This window comes from Sturnus vulgaris, chromosome 20 (assembly GCF_052056855.1).
Source record: "Sturnus vulgaris isolate bStuVul1 chromosome 20, bStuVul1.hap1, whole genome shotgun sequence".
In the NCBI taxonomy this organism is placed as follows: Eukaryota; Metazoa; Chordata; class Aves; order Passeriformes; family Sturnidae; genus Sturnus; species Sturnus vulgaris.
Window position 1 is genome coordinate 10,339,262 of NC_142262.1, and position 18,270 is coordinate 10,357,531.

The 18,270-nt window shown below is 49.4% G+C and overlaps 1 protein-coding gene across 6 annotated transcripts in view; it reads left to right on the top strand.

Annotated features, from left to right (window-relative positions):
- The window catches only part of LOC148221596 (dynein axonemal heavy chain 9-like), an 86,121-nt gene extending 68,125 nt beyond the window's left edge, over positions 1-17,996 (top strand). For 4 of the 6 annotated variants that reach the window (XM_088176369.1, XM_088176371.1, XM_088176374.1 and 1 more), the window contains 6 exons: positions 1,290-1,481; positions 2,163-2,354; positions 3,115-3,285; positions 5,828-6,010; positions 13,118-13,507; positions 17,153-17,996. In XM_088176369.1, coding sequence (XP_088032495.1) covers positions 1,290-1,481; positions 2,163-2,354; positions 3,115-3,285; positions 5,828-6,010; positions 13,118-13,507; positions 17,153-17,380 — 1,356 coding nt within the window. In that variant the 3' untranslated portion in view covers positions 17,381-17,996. The other 2 variants (XM_088176370.1, XM_088176372.1) reach the window with 2 other exon arrangements.
- The last annotated feature ends 274 nt before the right edge of the window (positions 17,997-18,270 follow it).

Sequence of the window (18,270 nt, forward strand, 5' to 3'; positions counted from 1 at the left end):
CACAAAATGTCCTGGAGAGCAAAGGAGGGGAGAACCTTCACCCCAAGTAACATCTTCATCCTTCCTTTGCTCATTTCAATCAATAGCAATTAGCATTTTCTAAATTGCTGGAGGATTATGAAGCATCTCTTATCAGAAATCCTGAAGCGAGTGGGTGGGGTCCCTTTTACACCTCATTTCCCTGCTTTATACTGAAGAGATGTTCAAATTTAGCTTTCAGCTGAAGGCTACAAAGAAGGCCCTTTATTCTGTGCAAGGATATTGTTCTGCTTTGTAGCTGAAGAAGAATTGACAACTGAAGAGAGGCCGAATGAGAGTGAACTGAGTTGTTCTGGGGATGTTTCCTAAAATGAGAAAGGTGTTCTGCACGTATTTGAAGCAGTTCTTCATCACAATGCTGATAAAGGGAGCTTAGAGTGCTGCCTAATCCAGGGGAAAACAGGTTTTGAGATGTTCTTGATTATCACATGCACTTGGTCAACGTCTTGCACTCTTTAGAGTAATGAATTTCCCTTTTCTGCACAGACCTTGAGCTCTGTTGTGCTCTCAGAGGATTAAAGGTCTAACATGGCATTTTTTAAAGATAAAGATTGGACAGGGCTTGGAGCAAACTGGGATAGTGGAAAATGTCCCTGCCCATGGTAGAGGGGCTGGAAAAACATGGACTTTAAGGTCCCTTCCAGCAGAGAATTCTGTGATTCTGTGGTTCCCTCCCCATCTTTGTGGTGAGGGATGTTGAGCAGATGCAGGTGATGGGGGCATTGAGTGGGTACACGTGTCCTTGCCTCCCTGTGTGTGTTCCTGTGCAAAGCCACTCAGAGCTGGGAACAGCAAATATTAAGTCACAAAATATTTGCTACAGTTTGCCAATAAATCTACAATGCAAAGCCACTGACTTTGAAAACTAGCACGTGTGTGTGTGTGATGCAAAAATGAACTGGAGGAGAATTTGATCGGCCTTTTGTCCCAGGTAACAATGGGGCAATGACAACAAGCGTCAGCAGGAGAGGTTCAGGTTGGAGGTTAGGAAAATTCCTAAAGTGGGAGGTTGGTTAAGCTCTGGAACAGGCTGCCCAGGGAAATAGTGGAGACACATCCCTGTAACTGTTCAAGCAATATGGTTCACAATTAATTGGGCATGGGGGTATTTGGTTGAAGGTTGAGCTTGATTATTTGTGAGTGTTTCCCAGACTTGGCCTCTGATTCTGTGATTCAGCCCTGTCCAGATTCTGGTGTGTTGGGGTTCCCTGGGCATCTCTGAGGCTGAGGGCAGCTGTCCTGTGTTGCAGGACACCCTGGAGATGTGCAGCCAGGAGAAGGAGTTCAGGAGCATCCTCTTTGCCCTCTGCTATTTCCACGCGGTGGTGGCGGAGCGGCGCAAGTTCGGCCCCCAGGGCTGGAACCGCCCGTACCCCTTCAGCACCGGGGACCTCACCATCTCTGTCAGCGTGCTCCACAACTACCTGCAGGCCAGCTCCAAGGTGGGGACACCACAGCCTGGTGGTCAGGGTGGCCTGAAGCTGTCCTGAAATGCCATTTTCTTGGTGCCTTTGTGTCGTGTCCCTGGGGGATTCTCCTGTTTGTGACAACCTTACCAGCTAAGCTGGGCAATAGCACGGCTGTCAATAATAAAGGGACAGGTGCAATGGTCTGCCAGGATATCCTTCAGTCCACGAGGTCCACGAAGCAATTTCCAAAGGTGATGTTATCCAAGGATAGGCAGGAACCAAAGACCAGGGTCAGGGGATTGGGTTCGTAATACATAGAGAATACCTGAGGGCAAAGGTCCAATCCCAAAGGACTTGACCTTTTATGGCAAAGGTCTCAGACCAACCGAGAATCAGGCCTAGGAATAAGATTTACTCTGCAATGTGCTAATTAACATCTTCACAGTGCTGAGTTTGCCAGGGTCTCAGGTTTATGTCTCCAATATCAGTTGATTTGATTACCACACCTTTGAAGTTTAGAACTTCACAGTTTGGGGTGCTTTTGGGAGGAGATGGGAGACCTCAGTGCCATTCTCTCAGTGGGGAGCAGCACTGTGCTGTGCTCCAGCTTTCGTGGGGCAGGATTTAACTCCCACCTGATGTTTGTTTGCTGAGGTGGGAACCCTGAGGGTGCAGGGCAGTGCTTGGGTTCAGCTCACCCTGCTCCACACCCAGGTCCCCTACGATGACCTGCGCTACCTCGTGGGTGAGATCATGTATGGAGGTCACATCACGGATGACTGGGACAGGCGGCTCTGCAGAACCTACCTGGAAGAGTTTATTAAGCCAGAAATGCTGGAGGGAGAGCTCTGCCTTGCTCCTGGATTTCCCCTCCCAGGGAACATGGATTATAATGGCTATCACCAGGTAAGCTCTTTGTTTGCTGGCATTATTTATTCATGTAAATGGAATGTCTTCTGTAACTACCCCATAATCTGCCTTAGGAGGCAGGAGCAGGGCTGCAGTGTTCCTGCACTGTTCCTCTTATTTCCCATTGTGTTGTGTTCCTGTGGATGTTTCAGCATTCCCCTGGAAGAACCAAGTCTAATGGTAATTTGCTACTTCATCATGGGCTCATTCTGTTCATGCATGAATAGAGCAACTGTATTGGTGCTTGAGACTTAAGTGGGGCTCCTGGAAAATTACATCCACATACTGTTTGCTAAAATGGCCCTTTCCAGCTCCTTTTATCATCAGTTTTGATGAGAATCACTGAAGGGTCTTGTTGATCTACTTACTGATCTCATCTGTTCTTTGTACACAAATGCGTAGCAGAGAGAGGCACACCAGGCTGGTTTTGTTCATAAAACTTAACTACTGGAAGCTCAATTCCCACAAGAGATTTCAGGATGCTGATGCTGAAATGCACAGCAGATAATTGCTAGAGAAGGTCCAGCCTGAGACACGAAGCCAAGCCAAACTCCAGCAATTACAGAATTTTCCCAGCAGGAGCAGAAGCAGTTCTGTAAACATTTGTACTCTCCTTCCTCCATCACTTCCCGGTGTTTCAACCACGGGCAGAGCTGGGTCAGCCCAGGCTGACCTGTTGGGGGGATGATTCCAGCACTGAAGCTCTGCAGGCAGTGTCCTGGGTTGTTCTAACGTGCTCCTCAATGTCTCTGTGCAGTACATAGACGATGCCCTGCCTCCAGAGTCTCCCTACCTGTACGGCCTCCACCCCAACGCCGAGATCGGCTTCCTGACACAGCGCTCGGAGCGGCTCCTGCGCACCGTGCTGGAACTGCAGCCCCGGGACAGCAGCACGGGCCAGGGAGCACTGGGGACCAGGGAGGAGATGGTGAGAGTGCTCAGGGAGAGTGGGGACCCAGGAGGGGACGGTGAGAGTGCTCAGGGGCACTGGGGACCAGGGAGGAGATGGTGAGAGTGCTCGGGGGGAATGGGGACCCAGGAGGGGATGGTGAGAGTGCTCAGGGAGAATGGGGACCCAGGAGGGGATGGTGAGAGTGCTCAGGGGAAGTGGGGACCCAGGAGGGGACGGTGAGAGTGCTCAGGGGGAATGGGGATCCAGGAGGGGATGGTGAGAGTGCTCAGAGGCAGCTGCTGGGGTTCAATGTTTGTCTCATCCACCAGTCCTGTCTAGCTCAGGCTTGTCCATGGTTCTGTGTTCTGCCTTTGCCTGCCTAAAGCCTGGTTTTATGCAGAACATCACCCTGGTGGGATGTAACTGAGCTTTGGCAGTAAGAGGACAGTGTCTCTTAATTACCCCAAGCACTGCAGAGCCTTTGGTATCATCCTCTGAAGGTGCTGCAAATAAACCTTCCCTGAGCAGCAGTCCCTGTGACTGGCATAGCAATGGGCCCCTGAGCACCTGCCTGCCACCCACAGAGTGCCAGCCAGAGCTCAGCCTCCTCTTGCTGCTGCCACCGTGTCCCACCACTCCCAAGGGCTTTGTAATTCCTTATTTCCAGCTGAACTCCTCTGCTACACCTGTGTCCTGGGCTGATCCCAGCCCTCCCTGAGGAAACTCACAGCTCATTAAAACGTGACCCAAACATCCCTGACAAGATCTGGAATCAGCCAACACATGCTCAGGTTTTTACTCCTGCAGTCTTAAGGTGCCAGCTCTGTGTGTCAAGATTTGCAATTTAATGAATGGCTAATAGCAGCTCATATAAAGCTGTGCTTTCACACCAGCTTCCTTTGGCTTGGTGTCAAGCTGGGGAACTGACTGCCTTCCTCTAAGGGGCTCCTAGAAGTGCCCAGCATGATCAATTTTCAGTTCATACTCGAATTTGAGGTGAGGGGAATTATCCAGAGGTTGCAAAGCCGAAGAAGATGTTCAGAGATAGCAAATGTGAGTGCCTCTTCTCCTCTCCCACTCCTTTTGTTATTGAAACACAAATAAACTCCTCAACCAGAGAAACAAAATGATGAGTGAGTGCCCCAGCAGTGGTGTCACAGCTCATGGCCACCCTGCAAACTCCTGGTGACAGTCAAGAAGATTCTCACAGGAGCACAGAAGTCCTCATGGCTCTGTCTGGGACTAAAATCAGCCTGAGAGCAAACAGAGTGTGACCTCAGTGCCCTGCCTTGTGCCTGGGGACATGCTCCCACAGCTCATTTTCTTCCTATCATTATCCAAGCTGTCCCTTCCACTTGGTCCTTGGATGGGAGTGAGCAAAACCTTGTCTCAACTCCTCCACTGAAGGATATCCAGCCTCTGGTTTGGCTGAGGTGATTTTAGGGAGCTTCCAGGGAAAATGTGAGCCTGTCATTTTCCCCAGGCTCTGACAAGTCCAGTTACTCCCACGGATTTCTGAGGCCACATTACAGCAAACGAGCTGTAATTGCTGTGAAGGAATCAGAGCCAAAGGGACTTGCAGGGGAATTTTAAATGAGCAGATATTTCTGTACTGCCCCCGAGGTGCAGCTGAGGAGCTTTTCCAGCTTTAGCCACCTGTGTGGCTGCAGTAACAGCCCACACATCATCACTGCTGACGGGAGCTGAGGCTTGGGAAGAGCAGCAACAGGAGGGAGTTGGAGTACAGAGTCCAAAATATGAATATTGGTGGCCCTGGTTGTAAAATGACCATGCCCTAGCTGGCACTGGCCCTCCATGCCAGGTTTGGCACTTTGGATCATAGAATTGTAACTGTATTATGTATGCCCAAAAGGTCCCCAGCAAGGAGAAGTCTTGCTCAGGTTCCAGCTCGAAGTAAAGCAAAGCTTTGAGTGAGACCTTCCACAGTAAACCTAGGAAATGCAGCTGATCCCATGGACAGTAGGGGCTTCATGCCTGTTTGTCAGAAAGGGGTTTGGCTATTTTATTTCATTTTTTAGACTCTACAAAGATCCTCTTGCATTGGAGCTTTCCCTGTTTAGTACTTAGAGTTCTGAAGAATCTGTGGTGGTGACCAGAAAATAATTTTGTTTTGTTATGCTTTTCTTTCACGGCTCCATTAGTCCAGAACGCCAAATTCAGCTTAAAATTCAATTTTATATAATCACCTCTCTCCATCAATACACCAGAGAAAACCAGCTCATAAGCTGTGTTGTCCTGAGGCTCAGCTGAGGCTCCAGCCCCATCCATCTCCTTGTGAGTGTGACCTCGGGAGAAATAAGAGAGCCAAGAAAAGAGGAGGCTGCCACATGTCACAGGGACATTTTAAACCCATCATTTTGCAAGCTGCTCATCTGACATTAACTTCTGTCAGCATTTGGATTTTAATAGGATGGGGCAAGCTCTTTGAACGGCACCTGGGGCTGACAGGGATGGTTTTGGAGCCACTGACAGGGCAGAGGGAGTTCTCACAGCTCAGGCAGCTGTGAGCCCGGGGGGTCACTCACCAGCATCCCCTTCTCTCCTCCCTTTGGCACAGGTGCAAGCCCTTCTGGAAGAGATGTTAGAGAAGCTCACAGATGAGTTCAACATGGCAGAGCTGGTGGCAAAGGTGGAGGAGAGGACGCCCTACGCTGTGGTTGCCCTGCAGGAGTGCGAGCACATGAACGCGCTCACGGCCGAACTGCGGCGCTCGCTCACGGAGCTGGAGCTGGGGATGAAGGTGGGGACAGCTCAGAGAGCACACCCAGAGCAGAGTCGGGTGGAGTTCAGAGGGTAAAGTGGGGTTTTATTAAAGGCCTTCAATAGATACACCTTGGGCAGTCAAAGATGAACTATTGATGCCTGGAGAGCTCCCTGGAGCAGAGGCTGGGCAGTGCTGAAGGAATAAAGCAGGGATTTATTCCAAGCCCTTCCAAGGATTCACCTTGGGCACTGCAAGAGCCCGGCCGTGGCTCCAGCCAAGATGGAGCCAAGATGGATCCGAGTCACGAGTTCTCACACTTGGATCACTTTGGCTCCATTTCCATCTTGGCCTTCATTGTCCAATTGCAGCTCCAGCTTCTGCAGTGCCATCCTCCCACATTCTCTCCTCCAGTCGCTGCTCTTTGCACTTTTTGGGGCTGAAGCTGCAGCGCTGTCCTTGGTTGTGGGGCTGGCAAAGGATTGTTTTGTGTGCCTGAGCTGGGAGGAGAACTTGCTGACACTTTGGATGGAGTTCAGAGTCACACACCAATGCAGTGCAGAGTCTGGAAATAGGAAAGCTCAAACTTAAGACATCACTGTGACTGCCCCTTAGGGTATGAACCAGCACAGATCAGGCTACTCTGCCAGGAATGAGGGGCTGCCTGGCCAGCCCTGGTGCTCTCAACAGCACCACCTTGTCACCCCAAGGACCCTTCCCCACAGCCAGGTGCTGTCCATCCCTTGAGAAGACCCAAGGGCAGCACAGGAATGCAGCCTGGAGCTGGCAGAACAAAGCCTCAACACTGCCCTGCTGCCTGCCCTGCCTCACCCTCGTGCCATAGCAGGCCCTGGGGGATCTCCTGGCCATCAGTCAGTGGGAATTCCCTGCCCCATCAATTCCAGAATGCCAGGCTGTCACCCTGTTTCAGCTCCCACAGCTGGTGTGCACAGCGTGGGGACCATGGGCTTTGACCCTGCCTGTTCATAGGAAGAGCTGAGGGTGAGCAAGGAGAGCCTGCCCTGAGATGGAGTGACACCTCAAACCTCTCCCAGGGGAAGCTTGGAAAAGAAACCTTCAGCTGCCTACCCTGCACGAGGAGGGGCAGGCTTGGCTCAGGATTTGGGCACCAAGCTGCTCCCAAATCCCAGCTGCACGCTGGAGCCAGCAGCTGCAGATATGTCTGCACTGCATTTGCAGGAGAGATATCCTGGACACTTGTGGTGGGTCAGTGTGTACAGCCCATTTTATTTATGTAGTCAATTATCATAAACAGATTTCTCTTATTTTCTGGCATAAGGCAGTGGAATTGAAAATTCCGTTTCCTGAGACAGGTAAACAGAAGTGATTTAATGTTTCAATCCCAGAGCCCCAAACAAGATATAATTGTGACTCGGACAACGTGTGGCAATTAGATTTAATGTGGGGAAGAATGTGCTGTTTAATACTGGTAGGGGAATGAGGGGATGCAGGGTGTGCAAATAAACCACAAACAAAATTAACCACAGGAATCTGGAACACAGATTCTGTAACACAGAAAATTCTGTAACACAGAAAACATCTCCCCAAACCCTGCCACAAATCACGGCAGGGAAGGAGATGGGATCTGCAGAAAAGGCTCCTCCAAGGGCTGCAGCAGCCTCAGACCCTGAGCTGGGATTCAGAGCCACCTTGGGCTGGGGCTGCAGGAGAGCAGCAGAGCAGAGCAGCAGCAGCATTTGGCATTTCTTCAGCTGCTGTTTGCTGCACAGACACGTCTGAAGGGTCTGAGAGGTCAGCACTGGGCAAGTCAAAGAACCATGGAGCCCTTGAGGCTGGAGAAGACCTTTGAGGTCACCAAGTCCCAGCAGCACCACCATGCTCACTGCTGGACCATGGCCTCAGGTGTCACATCCATGGTTTTTTTGGGCATTTCCAGGGTACTCTGGCTCAGTTGGTGCTGCCACCACCAAGGCTGTGGGTTCAGTCCCTGGACAGGCCATTTACTTAAGAGCTGGACTTGATGATCCTTGAAGGCCCCTTCCAGCCTGGAATATTCTGTCAGCCTGTGGTTGGTGATTGCTCTGGGCAGCCTGTCCCAGTGCTTCACAACCCACTGAAGCCTGAAAAAAGCTTTCCTGATATCCAAACCAGCTCTCCCCTGGCCCAGTTTGAGCCCAGTTCTTGTGTCTGTCACATGTGGGTCCTTGCAGAGCTGAATGAGACATTGGGCATGACCCAAACCCTGCTCAGCATCCCTCACATCCCCTCCCACAGCCTGGGGACCACAGAACAGCCAGAGGGGGCTGATGGCTCTTCCTGATGCTGCCCTGACTTAATTTCTGGGCCTTTCACTGAAGAAATCCTGCTTTAATTGTCCTTCCTGACGATTAAAGAGCTGTTAAGGCTCGTCCATCTCTGGGGCTGGGGGCCTGCACTGACAGCACTCAGAGGAGGAGAATTTACCAGCCAGGCCCCCCAGAGCTCAGGAGAGAATAAATAAAGCCCAGAGAAAACAAGGGTTATTGTTTTTATACTGACTGAAGGATCTGCCAAAAGAAGGCGATTTAGAAATGTCACGCCTAATTTGAATTTTTGAATAATTCATCCTAGCGGAAAGTGATTGTTTGGTCCAAAAATAGGAGACATCCCATTAGGAGGAAGAGAAATAGCAATAGACTGGTAGCCATCAGAAATAACTGGCATGTTGCATTTCAAAGCCCTTTGTTCTGGCTGGCTTGGGTGGAACCAGAGGCTGGGCTGAAGCACTTGCATGTTAATGTTGTACCAGCCTCGTTTTGTGCAAGCAGATCCTGTGGTTTGCAATTTGGGTGAAGGATGAGCCTCCAAAATGAGGATAATATATATTGTAAAATAACAAAGACCAAATTTTGATCTGCAAGCTGGGTATCAAGTGAAAATAACCTGAACTGAGGAAACAGTTTGTGCCTGTGGTGTGCTCATCTTGAGGGAATGGCTGCAGGCTGATTAGGATTCCCTTCAAGGGTGTCTTTAAATGAAAATTACTCCCAGTGTTTGGGAAAAAAAAAATAAAAAGTAACTTGAATAATTTCTGATGCACTTTAGTATTCAGCATCTGAAATGCAAATTTATGCATAATTGTGTTTGGACAACTCTATGAGATTGCTGCTGTAGATGCTTTGAGCCCTCACAGGAGACTCAAAGCATGCTTGAGTGCGCAGGCTTTAAAAATTGCTTTTCTCAAGCCTTGCTGAGAATTACATTTGCTAATTCATTTGTTTCCTGAAAGTAAAACTAGACATGATATATGATCGAGGGGGGGTTGTCTGTAAATCAATTTGGCTGCTTGCACACATTCTGCCTCATTCTTACCACATCAAAACATTTCCAGGAGCACAACGTCCTCCTGTTTCCCTGTGCTGCTGTGGCCAGTGCAGGACTTCCTGTTCTGCCTGCATGGTCTTGCCATGGCTTTAGCCCAGCCCACTGATATTTCCTCTTTGTGTCCAGTTTCTCCTGAGGATGGAGATCATGATGGACATTTCGGGAGGTTGTTCCTCATATTTTAGTGTTAATTGCAAGTGCTGCTTCTTCCAGCCTTTCATTTAACATTATTTGCTGTTTTAGCTTCGAAAGCCATCTTTAAACCCTTTGTACTCAGAGTTTTCTCTACCCACCAGAAATCTGCTCTCCATGGGGAAACCCAGCAGGTTCATACAGTTCCTGCCTTTAAAACCTTGCTGCATTTAACAGATCATGCCTGGAGCAGAGGTTTTATCTTGCCTTGCACCAATCCATCCTGTGGAGGGATTAATATTTCCCAGGGAAGGGATTTTGGGATGGGAATCCACAGACCTTGGGAGGGAGGGGATTTTGGGATGGGAATCCACAGACTCTGAATGAAGATCCCAGGGCTGCAGTGGTTTCCAGGCATGGAGCAGTACAAAAAGTTCTCAGCTCCCATTGGAACTAGGGGGGTGTTGGAGACCTCCCTTGAATTCCTACCCTTGCTCCTTTGCAGACAACAAGAATTTTATTGTGACTATTTAGAAATTTTAACAAAAACAAAACACAAACCCCAAAAAAATAAAAGGAAAAGGAAAAGGAAAAGGAAAAGGAAAAGGAAAAGGAAAAGGAAAAGGAAAAGGAAAAGGAAAAGGAAAAGGAAAAGGAAAAGGAAAAGGAAAAGGAAAAGGAAAAGGGTTGTAAGTCAAGTTCTAAAACCCAGAAGTGCTCAAGTGGACTTTTCCAGAGCCTGAATTCAGCTGACACCATTCCTGCCCCTGGCTGGACACAGTGGACGGGGCAGGTGTGTGTCCAAGCCTTGCTGGAGCTGCCATCCAGCAGCTCCCAGGGCTGTGTTTGCCACAGCAAGGTCACCTCAGAGGATCCCTGGTTCTCTCTAAGGATCCCTGGTTCTCTCTGAGAATCCCTGGTTCTCTCTGAGGATTCCTGTCCTGGTGACAAATGTCTGCCAAGGGAGGCTCTGGTCTCTTCGCTGGGCACTTCCTTGGAGCAAGCCTGGTTTGCCCTAAGGAGTTTGCAGCCAGGTGGGTTCATCTTCCCCCGGTGTCTCTTCTCCCAGGTAACAAGTGACAGGACAAGAGGAGACAGCCTGAAATTGCACCAAGACATGTTTAGATTGGACATTAAAAGAAATTTCTTCATGTAAAGGGTTGTTAAGCATCAGCACAGGCTGCCAAGGGCAAGCTTGGAGGGAGTCACCATTCCTGGAAGTGCCCAAAAACCATGGATGTGGCACCTGAGGCCATGGTCCAGCAGTGAGCACAGTGGTGCTGCTGGGACTTGGTGACCTCAAAGGTCTTCTCCAGCCTCAAGGGCTCCATGGTTCTTTGACTTGCCCAGTGCTGACCTCTCAGACCCTTCAGACGTGTCTGTGCAGCAAACAGCAGCTGAAGAAATGCCAAATGCTGCTGCTGCTCTGCTCTGCTGCTCTCCTGCAGCCCCAGCCCAGGGTGGCTCTGAATCCCAGCTCAGGGTCTGAGGCTGCTGCAGCCCTTGGAGGAGCCTTTTCTGCAGATCCCATCTCCTTCCCTGCCGTGATTTGTGGCAGGGTTTGGGGAGACGTTTTCTGTGTTACAGAATTTTCTGTTACAGAATCTGTGTTCCAGATTCCTGTGGTTAATTTTGTTTGTGGTTTATTTGCACACCCTGCATCCCCTCATTCCCCTACCAGTATTAAACAGCACATTCTTCTCACATTAAATCTAATTGCCACGCCTTGTCCGAGTCACAATTATATGGCTGGACTTGGTGATATTAAAGGTTTTTTTCAGTTGTCAGTGTGACCCACAGGACACAGTCAGCACGGGAAAAAACTACAGTGACCTTTACCTGCTGGGCTCTGGCAAGCATTGCTAAACAACTGTGGGGGCTGCTTTAAGAAGATTTCAACTTTTGCTAAAGCTTCACAGATTTTTGTGGCCCCAGCAAAGGGCACCTCTGCTGACCTCACGCTGGAGGCACTGAAGTCCTGTGAAAGAACAGTGGGAATCTTTTAATGTGAATAGACTGACCCAATTCCCTCCCCTTGTTCTCAGCAATGGCTCAACCGATTTCAGTTAATCTTTCCAAAAACATTTAGCCAGAGGCAAAGAGAAATTGTAAATCAGATAAATTTTGGCCAAATGATAAGGGAACAAAAGGAAGTGTTTATAATGGAGAGCAGTGATTGACATTATCTGTGTGTCTCTACAGTGCTGGGGGTGTTGTACCCCTCCATCTGAGCACAGGGATTTGAATTGTGGAGCTCATTCCATACCAGGGAAGCTGAGCTGGCATTTGCAGGTTTTCTCTTTGTATCCTGCTTGGCTTGAGTGAGCCAGAATCACAGAGGAGTTGGTCAGGACGTTGTCAGGGCCAAGCCCCTCCTGAGCAGGGACAGGCAGAGCAGGTTGTTCTGGACCATGTCCTGGTGGATTTTAAACATTTCCAAGAATGGAGACTTCACAGCCTCTGTGGACAACCTGTTCCAGTGTTCAGCCACCCTCACGTTGTATTTCAGTGGAATGTCCTGGAATTCAGCTCTTCTGGCAGAACTGATACAGGTTTCTAAAAGCTTTAAAACTAATTAATTGCTGCACAAAGGAAAAGTCAAACCTTTCTCTTTATCTCACTTGGCTGAATCATATCTTACTTTGTTGTGCTCCTTCCCTGCTGTGGAAGGAGCTGTGATTACATTTGCAGACAACACATGGAGTCAAAAAGAAAATCTTGCATTGTAAAGCAGTAAATGAGGGAAGGAGTGAGGGGAAGTGGAGGAGAGGAGGGGGATAGGACTTGACATAACAAGTATTTGGACAGTTTTAGAGTGGATCATCAGAAACTCCAGTATCCTGCCATGGCAGTGGGTGAGAACAGCTTTACACTCCTGAAAATCTGCCTGTCTGTGGAGGGAGCAGAAACCATTTCTGAAGCAGAAACCCTCTCCGAGTCCCGTGGAAGACAATACCTTAAAGATAAAAGATTGCTTGCTTAGAGTGACGAATACCAAGAAGTATTTTGCCCCCTTTGTAGACCCCTGTGTTATCTTTCTGTAATATTAGTGGTTCATTTTCTTTTTAGGTGGTTGGCTCCCTAACACTCCAAAGCCTTTTGGAGATTGGTTGGTTTTAGAATTCCCTTGGTAATTAGTGCAAAATATAAAACCCTTAAACTCTATAAAAGATCCCTTAGAAACCCCACCCGGTGAATATGCTAGACTGGATCCCTTCATAGAATAAAGCTATGGAATAATTCCTATCTTCATATTCCAATCTCTTATCTCTGCTGGCTTCAGGGGCACTTTGCAAGCCAGATTCTATCTGGGTAAGACTTGGAAACGTGCCCTGTAGCTGAGAACAGCTTGGGCAGTTTTGGGGTACCATGGAGGCCCCAACCACCAGGGACACCAGTCCATGAGAGAAAAGAGAAAAAACATCAGGACAACTGAGGGACACCCCTGCTGCTGTCACTGTCATACAGCTTTTCCCCCCAGTAGTATTTTACAGCAGGATGCAGGAATATACAACACAAAGTGTGCAGGAAAACCCCAAACTCATGAAGCCACCCACAGTACATGGGGTGTGTGGGGTGTTGTGCTCTTCCTCATGTCCTGGCCCAGCTCTGCTCCCAGGCTGGCTCTGCTGGGCAGCTCTCAGTGCTGACTGTGCCCTTTCTCCCCAGGGGGAACTGACCATGACCAGCGACATGGAGGCCTTGCAGAACTCCCTTTTCTTGGACACAGTGCCTGAGTCCTGGCTGAAGAGATCTTACCCTTCCACAGCCAGCCTGGGCTCGTGGTTTGCTGACCTCCTGGCTCGCATCAGCGAGCTCGAAGCCTGGACCAGGGACTTCTCCTTGCCCTCCACCCTGTGGCTGGGAGGGTTCTTCAACCCCCAGTCCATCCTGACGGCCGTCATGCAGACTGCAGCCCGCAAGAACAAGTGGCCCCTGGACAAGATGACATTGCAGTGTGATGTGACAAAGAAGAGCAGAGAGGATTTCGCCAGTGCTCCTCGTGAGGGGGCCTATGTGCATGGTCTGTTCATGGAGGGAGCACGCTGGGATGTTCAGGTGAGCTCTGCAAGGCTCTGGGGGTGAGGGGGAAGCCACAGGGGTGTCCTCAGCATTCTGATCCAACACTCTCCACTCTTTTGTCATCTCCCTCTCTGCAGTGGTTTCCCATGAAGGATAGGAAATTAGGGAAAGCTGTGACCTTGATGCCTGGAGAGTTTCCTGGAGCAGAGGCTGGGCAGTGCTGAAGGAATAAAGCAGGGATTTATTCCAAGCCCTTCCAAGGATTCACCTTGGGCACTGCAAGAGCCCGGCCGTGGCTCCAGCCAAGATGGAGCCAAGATGGATCCGAGTCACGAGTTCTCACACTTGGATCACTTTGGCTCCATTTCCATCTTGGCCTTCATTGTCCAATTGCAGCTCCAGCTTCTGCAGTGCCATCCTCCCACATTCTCTCCTCCAGTCGCTGCTCTTTGCACTTTTTGGGGCTGAGGCTGCAGCGCTGTCCTTGGTTGTGGGGCTGGCAAAGGATTGTTTTGTGTGCCTGAGCTGGGAGGAGAACTTGCTGACACTTTGGATGGAGTTCAGAGTCACACACCAATGCAGTGCAGAGTCTGGAAATAGGAAAGCTCAAACTTAAGGCATCACCCTCTGCCTCCCTCCAATAACTGGTATGGGTGGTTGCATCCAGCAATGGGATTTGTCTTCAGAGACCATCCCAACTCCAGTAAATGTGTTTTTCTGATTACATTTTCCTTCTGATTGAAAGATACTGAGCAATTATGTTTATGGAGCCATTCATAATCTCTGGGTATCGTGCTTCAATTTATTTCAGAAAGGAAAAGAATATTTTTATGGGTTGCTGCTCACACTGAAATATCATTTCTACCAAGTGGAACTATTCATTTTACCTATAATCCAGTGGGTACCAGTGTGCATTAATGGATGCAGGACTTTTAAAACAGGTGCATAGCTCTTTTGGGTTGTGTACTTCTTCCAAATTAATCCTCTGATAAAAATGGCAGGCCACATTTAGAAGAATTCCTCTGGGGAACACCTCCACTTTTAAAAGAATATTTCACATTTAGGTTGTGCCTCCAAAAAAGGAAAGAGTCCTTCTGTGTTCTGCTACTCACATTTTTCTATTTATTTAAACATTTATGTTTGCCCTTGGGTGTCTTAAATTTATAAAACATTCATTACAAAACAGCAGGCAGCTATTAGATGAAATGAAACTAAGCAGATTATTTTGGGTGCAAATGATCTCTTGCTGCAGCCCTGTTAAAGTCACTGGGACTCAGTGAGAGCCAGAAGGATGCTGTGACTGGGGACACTTGGAGCCATTTTATCTCGAGCTGCTGGCTGAATCTTGGCTTTCTTGCTCTCTGCAATGGAGAGTTTGATGCCAAGAGTGTGTCCTGCCCCTCCCCAAGGGGGTTGGAGTGTGATGAGAGAAGGGTAGGGGCGGGTTTTACACCACGTGTACTCCATGTGGGCAGCACAGCCCCTGCCATGGAACCACAGGATCCCAGACTGGGCTGGGCTGGAAAGGACCTTAAAGATCAACTCATTCCACCCCACCATGGCAGGGACACCTCCCACTGTCCCAGGCTGCTCCATCCTGGCCTTGGACACCTCCAGGGATGGAGCAACCACACAGGGAAGAGTTTTTTCATTCCCCTTGTCCATCTGAAGCCACTGCCCCCATCACTCAGTGACCACCTTGGGGTGCTCCCTGCTGGCCCCGTGTCCCCCTGCCCTGCCTTTGGGTGACTCCATCCCAAAGGCAGCCAGGCCGTGCTTTGGTGACCCCAGAGGGGCTGTCTGAGCAACCCGTGCTGGGAGCAGCTCCACGTGCAGGGCTGTGGGTCCCAGGCTCTGCTTTGGGCCCATGTGTCCCCACCCCTGGTTTGTGACAGCTCCTTGTGCCCGCAGCCCCGGTGCCACGTGGCACTGCCACACGGCCACTCTCCACTGGGAACCCAGGACAAGCACAAGTGAAGGATCCTTTAGGAGCTGAGGCTGAGCTCTCCAGGCACACAATGGTGCTTCTGTACCACGAGGGCTGTGCTGCTAGTCAGGAAGAATTGCTTTCAGAGCAGAATTAATTTCTGATGATGAGAGCGATAAAAAATGCAAATGAGAATCAGCCCAGACATAACAAAATGATATCTTACATAGAGGTACCTCAAGAAGATTTCAGCTCTTGTTAACCCAGAAACAGGTAGAATATCTCTTGGAAATTTCATTTGAAGTATTCTCAGCAGTAAAAAAAAAAAAAAAGAAAAAGACCTGATCAAAACCCAGTCTCAGAAATGAAAGGTGTGGATTTAAGAAGAGTGCATAATAATGTTTCATAAATAGCTACTTTGCAAGGTATTATACGAATTATTTAATGTTTGTTCAACACGCTAGAAATATAAAATCCTAAATGAGAGTTGGATTTATCATAGCTGAACATAACAGATGGCATTAGTACAATTAAACTGAGGTGTGTGGCAAGAGGGATGATTTTTCTTCGCTCGTTTGCAGAGCTAAATAAGTTCCTGGAGAGGTTGAATCTCACCCCACAACTCTGATCCGAGAGCATTTGGAATAATGATGATATGTGAAGCTCAGCTTCAGTGAGAGGCAGTTTCTTTAGTGCTGAAAAGTTTCCTTTCCATTTCCCTATTTGTTCTCATTTGGTCTCCCTAGCCTCCATTAGGCAATTTTCCCTGGAAATGGATTGATGTGCAGGGTATTTTATTGTCAGGAAGAGAGAGAGAAAATGCCAGAGAGACCCAAATTTGAGAAACAAACTTGATTTCTTGTCCTGTCAGGGTTCTCTCCCTCTCCTGGGTTGGGCAGCCTGCTGGGCCAAGCATTGCTTGGAGGAGAATAATGGGACTTTATATTTAACACTTGATATTTATACTCCCGCAGAAAAGTCATTTTGAATTCTCTTGGTTGCATCCATGAGAGTGGGAACAAGCCTGTGGTGCCTTTGGGGGCTGTTCTCCATCCCAGTGGTTCAGGTGTCCACCCTCTCTCCTCCCACGAGGTGCTTCTGCTCTGGCAGAGATGCCTGAGAAGCATCCAGGATCACTGAGGTTGGAAAGGATCCCCCAGCCCATCCAGTCCAAGCTGTGCCCAATCCCCACCTTGTCCCCAGCCCAGAGCACTCAGTGCCACATCCAGGAGCTCCTTGGGCACCTCTAGGGATGGGCACTCCAAACCTCCCTGGGCAGCCCCTGCCAATGTTTAATCACCTTTTCAGCTACGAAATTCCTGCTGATGTCCAGCCTGAGCCTTCCCTGGCACAGCTCGAGGCCTTTTCCTCTTGTCCTGTCCCTGTTCCCTGGCAAGAGAACAAGAGGAAATGGCCTCAAGCTGCACCTCAGTGGAAACCAGGACAAGAGAAGTGAAACTTTGTTCATAATATGGCTGGGACACTGTTCCCACACCAAGTCCAGCTCGGATGTGAGGGTTTGGTGAGAGTGCAGGCACTGGACCCTGGAGATGATGTGTGCTGAGGTTTGTGGTGAGGCAAAGAGCTGTTGGACCCAGACTCTCTTTCCTCAAAGAGACTCGTGCAGCCCCGTGACCCTGGAGGAGCTGTTTGCACCTCCCCAGCAGGAGCAGCTTGGCTAAAGGGGCTCAGGCACCTCAGGGAGCAGCGTGGGCACCTTGGGGGTCTGACCAGGCTTTGTGTCCTCCCTGCAGGCCGGGACCATCACGGACGCCAGGCTGCAGGAGCTCACCCCAGCCATGCCTGTCGTGTTCATCAAGGCCATCCCTGGGGACAAGCAGGACAGCAGGGCTCTGTACCCCTGTCCTCTGTACAAAACACGCCACAGAGGCCCAACCTATGTGTGGACTTTGAACCTCAAAACAAAGGAGAACCCTTCCAAGTGGGTGCTGGCTGGTGTGGCCTTGCTGCTGCAGATCTAAGGCACCAGCACGGCCCCTGCTCTGCAAATCCCTCACAGTGCCTTTGTCACACAATTAAATGCTGAGATCAGCCCAAGTTCCATCTCCCTGATGGACTCCCAGGTTATGTAGGCAGGACTGTCTCTGTGTCCTGGGGATGTGACCCAAACAGGGCCCACGAGGAGGTGACAGAGGTGACAGAGTGACACGGCCCAGCTTCGTGGCTGCTCTAAATCAATATCCTGTAATTCCTGCATTGCTGCACTGGAAGATCCCAGCCCAGAGCCTGATATACCACACCCAGAGAGTGCTAACTTAAATCTAATTTTTATTTCTCCTCATGATCCAAAGTAGTTTTAAAATCAGTAGCCTTTTCCATCAGCTTCCAGAATTTATTATTTTCTCTCCCTGAGTGTTTCTTTGTCATGTGTGTCATGTTGGAAGCTGGGAGGTGAGCAGATGCTGTGGTTATAAGCTGTGTCTTGCTAACACTCCTGTAAATCTTAGAAACATTGAAAATGGTGTTAATATCCAATGTGCTTAATGGAATCAAGAGTGAAAGTACAGCACAGGGATTATTTAAGAGGAATATGTCGTGATGATAGATACTTACTAATAAAAGTAATTGTTCCTGGAATAGTGTCTGGAAGCTGCACGTTTACTCCTGGTGAGGAGAACACAGGGGTCAGGTGGGAGGAACACACCTGGGAGGGTCCCTGGGAGGTTAATTCTGGCTGGGGTGGGAGGGCAGTGAGAAGGGAAGTTCCTGGTGCAGGGAGCACAGAGGGGTGGCAGGGTGGCCATCGTGTCAGTGACAGTCACACAGAGCCATGGAGCTGGGCTGGCTCCTGGGGAAATGGGGCTTTTCCTGGGAAAGCTCCCCGTGCTTGGAGGCTCACACAGGCCCTGCC